The sequence below is a fragment of the Sardina pilchardus genome, chromosome 22 (genome assembly GCF_963854185.1).
Source record: "Sardina pilchardus chromosome 22, fSarPil1.1, whole genome shotgun sequence".
Classification (NCBI taxonomy): Eukaryota; Metazoa; Chordata; class Actinopteri; order Clupeiformes; family Clupeidae; genus Sardina; species Sardina pilchardus.
The window spans coordinates 836,843-838,996 of NC_085015.1; the positions used below are offsets into that span (position 1 = coordinate 836,843).

The 2,154-nt window shown below is 44.8% G+C and overlaps 1 protein-coding gene across 1 annotated transcript in view; it reads right to left on the reverse strand.

The window, feature by feature from the left end:
• Positions 1-1,356, reverse strand: part of cln3 (CLN3 lysosomal/endosomal transmembrane protein, battenin) — a 12,777-nt gene extending 11,421 nt beyond the window's left edge. Inside the window, exons 1-3 of the mRNA XM_062526700.1 lie at positions 962-1,356; positions 799-835; positions 611-704 (exon numbers count right to left, since the gene is read on the reverse strand). Of these exons, the coding sequence (XP_062382684.1) occupies positions 611-704; positions 799-835; positions 962-1,013 (183 nt within the window). The 5' untranslated portion in view covers positions 1,014-1,356. The remainder of the gene's footprint in view (positions 1-610; positions 705-798; positions 836-961) is intronic.
• Between the last annotated feature and the right edge of the window lie 798 nt (positions 1,357-2,154).

Sequence of the window (2,154 nt, forward strand, 5' to 3'; positions counted from 1 at the left end):
AGAGAGAGAGAGAGAGAGAAGAGAGAGAGTTTTCATTCATATTATTTTATTTGTTTGTATTATTATTATTTAATCAGCACTGTTTACTGTTTTGTTTGTCTGATGTACCTTCCTCTTCCTCGCTCTGTGTTGTTTACCCTTCCTCTTCCTCGTTCTGTGTTGTTTACCCTTCCTCTTCCTCTCTATGTGTTGTTTACCCTTCCTCTTCCTCGCTCTGTAGCCTCAGTGCAGGCTGTGTTGTTTACCCTTCCTCTTCCTCGCTCTAGGCCTCAGTGCAGGCTATGTATTGTTTACCCTACCTCTTCCTCGCTCTGTATGCCTCAGTGCAGGCTATGTGTTGACTTAGTTACTAAATAACACAAGACAGAAACAATGGCCTGTTACACCTTGGACTGGATATGAGAGCACTACAATGAAGTGATTAAAAAAGTGAAATGTCCATTGTGACTGTGACATGTGTGACTGTCACCTGACCTGTCTGGTAAAAACAAGACCTAGCTGTGATCAATCGGTAAAGATGAATCAACACATCGCCAGCCATCATGTGACCGTCACCTGTGCTGTCACGGCTGGAGAGTAAACACAAGACATCAGCAAGCCGCACTCTCACCGGAAGCGTGTTGTTGTGTTCTTGCTGCTTCAGAATGTCGTGCGCTGCGCTCAACATCACAACGTAGGCGAAGTTGTTGCACAAGCCGAGACACCTGCGGGTGGACCCGGGCCAGAGACAGATTTAGTCTGAGATAAACGAGCTTCAATGTAAAGGAAAGTAGGCTACAGGACACAATGGCCACTTACCAGAAACCACAAATATTTCTCCAGTAGTGGACACGGCCTAGACAGTTTAAAAACAAAAGGCAAATCAGACTAATACCACATGAAGCAGCCTACTAACTAAATAATCAATCAAATGCACAAACGCCAGACCGCTACATCTGGACATTTCGTCTCATCTCCTCACCTTGATTGTCTGTTGTTAGCAGTAAATCACTGTTTAGGCTGTTGCGATCCATGATACGTTGTTTAACGTAGGCTACGACAAGTTGACACCGACAGTTGACACAGGGTTAATGACAAGCGCGAGCCGATCTCCGCTTCTGTCTGTATCAGTAACCGATACGGTGGGACGGGACCACTGACCGGTCAGTGGATGTGACACAGCGCCAGAGTCCGAGCGTGACTAAATAGTTAATTTTGGCTACTGCATAGTTGTCTGTGGTTCGGCCATGCGCGCTTATGAACCTGAAAACGATACTGTTTTGAACTGCCTGACTTGTACGTGTTCCTCTTTCATAGTTAGGCTACTCCATACGACAGGCTGGCCTACTCTCGCTTCTCATTCCTATGCGTCTAATCGATCGGTAGTCAGCTGAAGCTTGTGCATCTTCAAAATAAGCCCGAGCCGCCGATGGGTCATAACAAAAGTTCCGCCTAGACTAGAGGTGACAGCTCTACGTGATAGGCTATCTTCACGTTCAGTGAGTAATGGTTAAATGATTTGGCAGACGCCTTTGTCCAAAGCGACATAGCCTACACATAAAAAGATAATACAATAATTACATTTTTTTTATATATAATTTTACATTTTATAATTAAATAGTGAACAAGTGAACAGTGAACAATTTGGAAAGTTGGTCCGACTAGGGAGACTACCAATAATAGACGATGTCAATTCAAGCAATAACCTAATGAAAAACAAATGTCCCTTGACGTGCAGGCGCTCTGTGTGTGCACTCTGTTCTGTAGCCTGTCGGGAGCAGGGCAGGACATGGAGCCGCCGCAGGGGTCACACATTAGGCTACTGTAACAGCATGGATCAGTTTCGTAGACATTTCATTCATGTGCAACCGATGTACATGATAAAATCAAGTACATCCAGCGATTTTTTGTTTTCAGTTTTCAGTGCCTATCACAGAGAATCACTATCTTTCTCAAGTTACGTGAACTTGCACGCGGGACTGCAGCTCATGAGTCACTGCGTCTGATTGACGGCCAACTCACAGGATGAGCCTGCTGAACATCCGTTCATTAACATCACACAATTAAGATCACAGAATGACTAGCCTGCCCAACAACATCCGTTTCCATTAAAACCGGAGTAGTTGTAGTTGTAGCTTTCCTAGTAGTCTGGCATCTAAACCTTGAGCCTGGAGT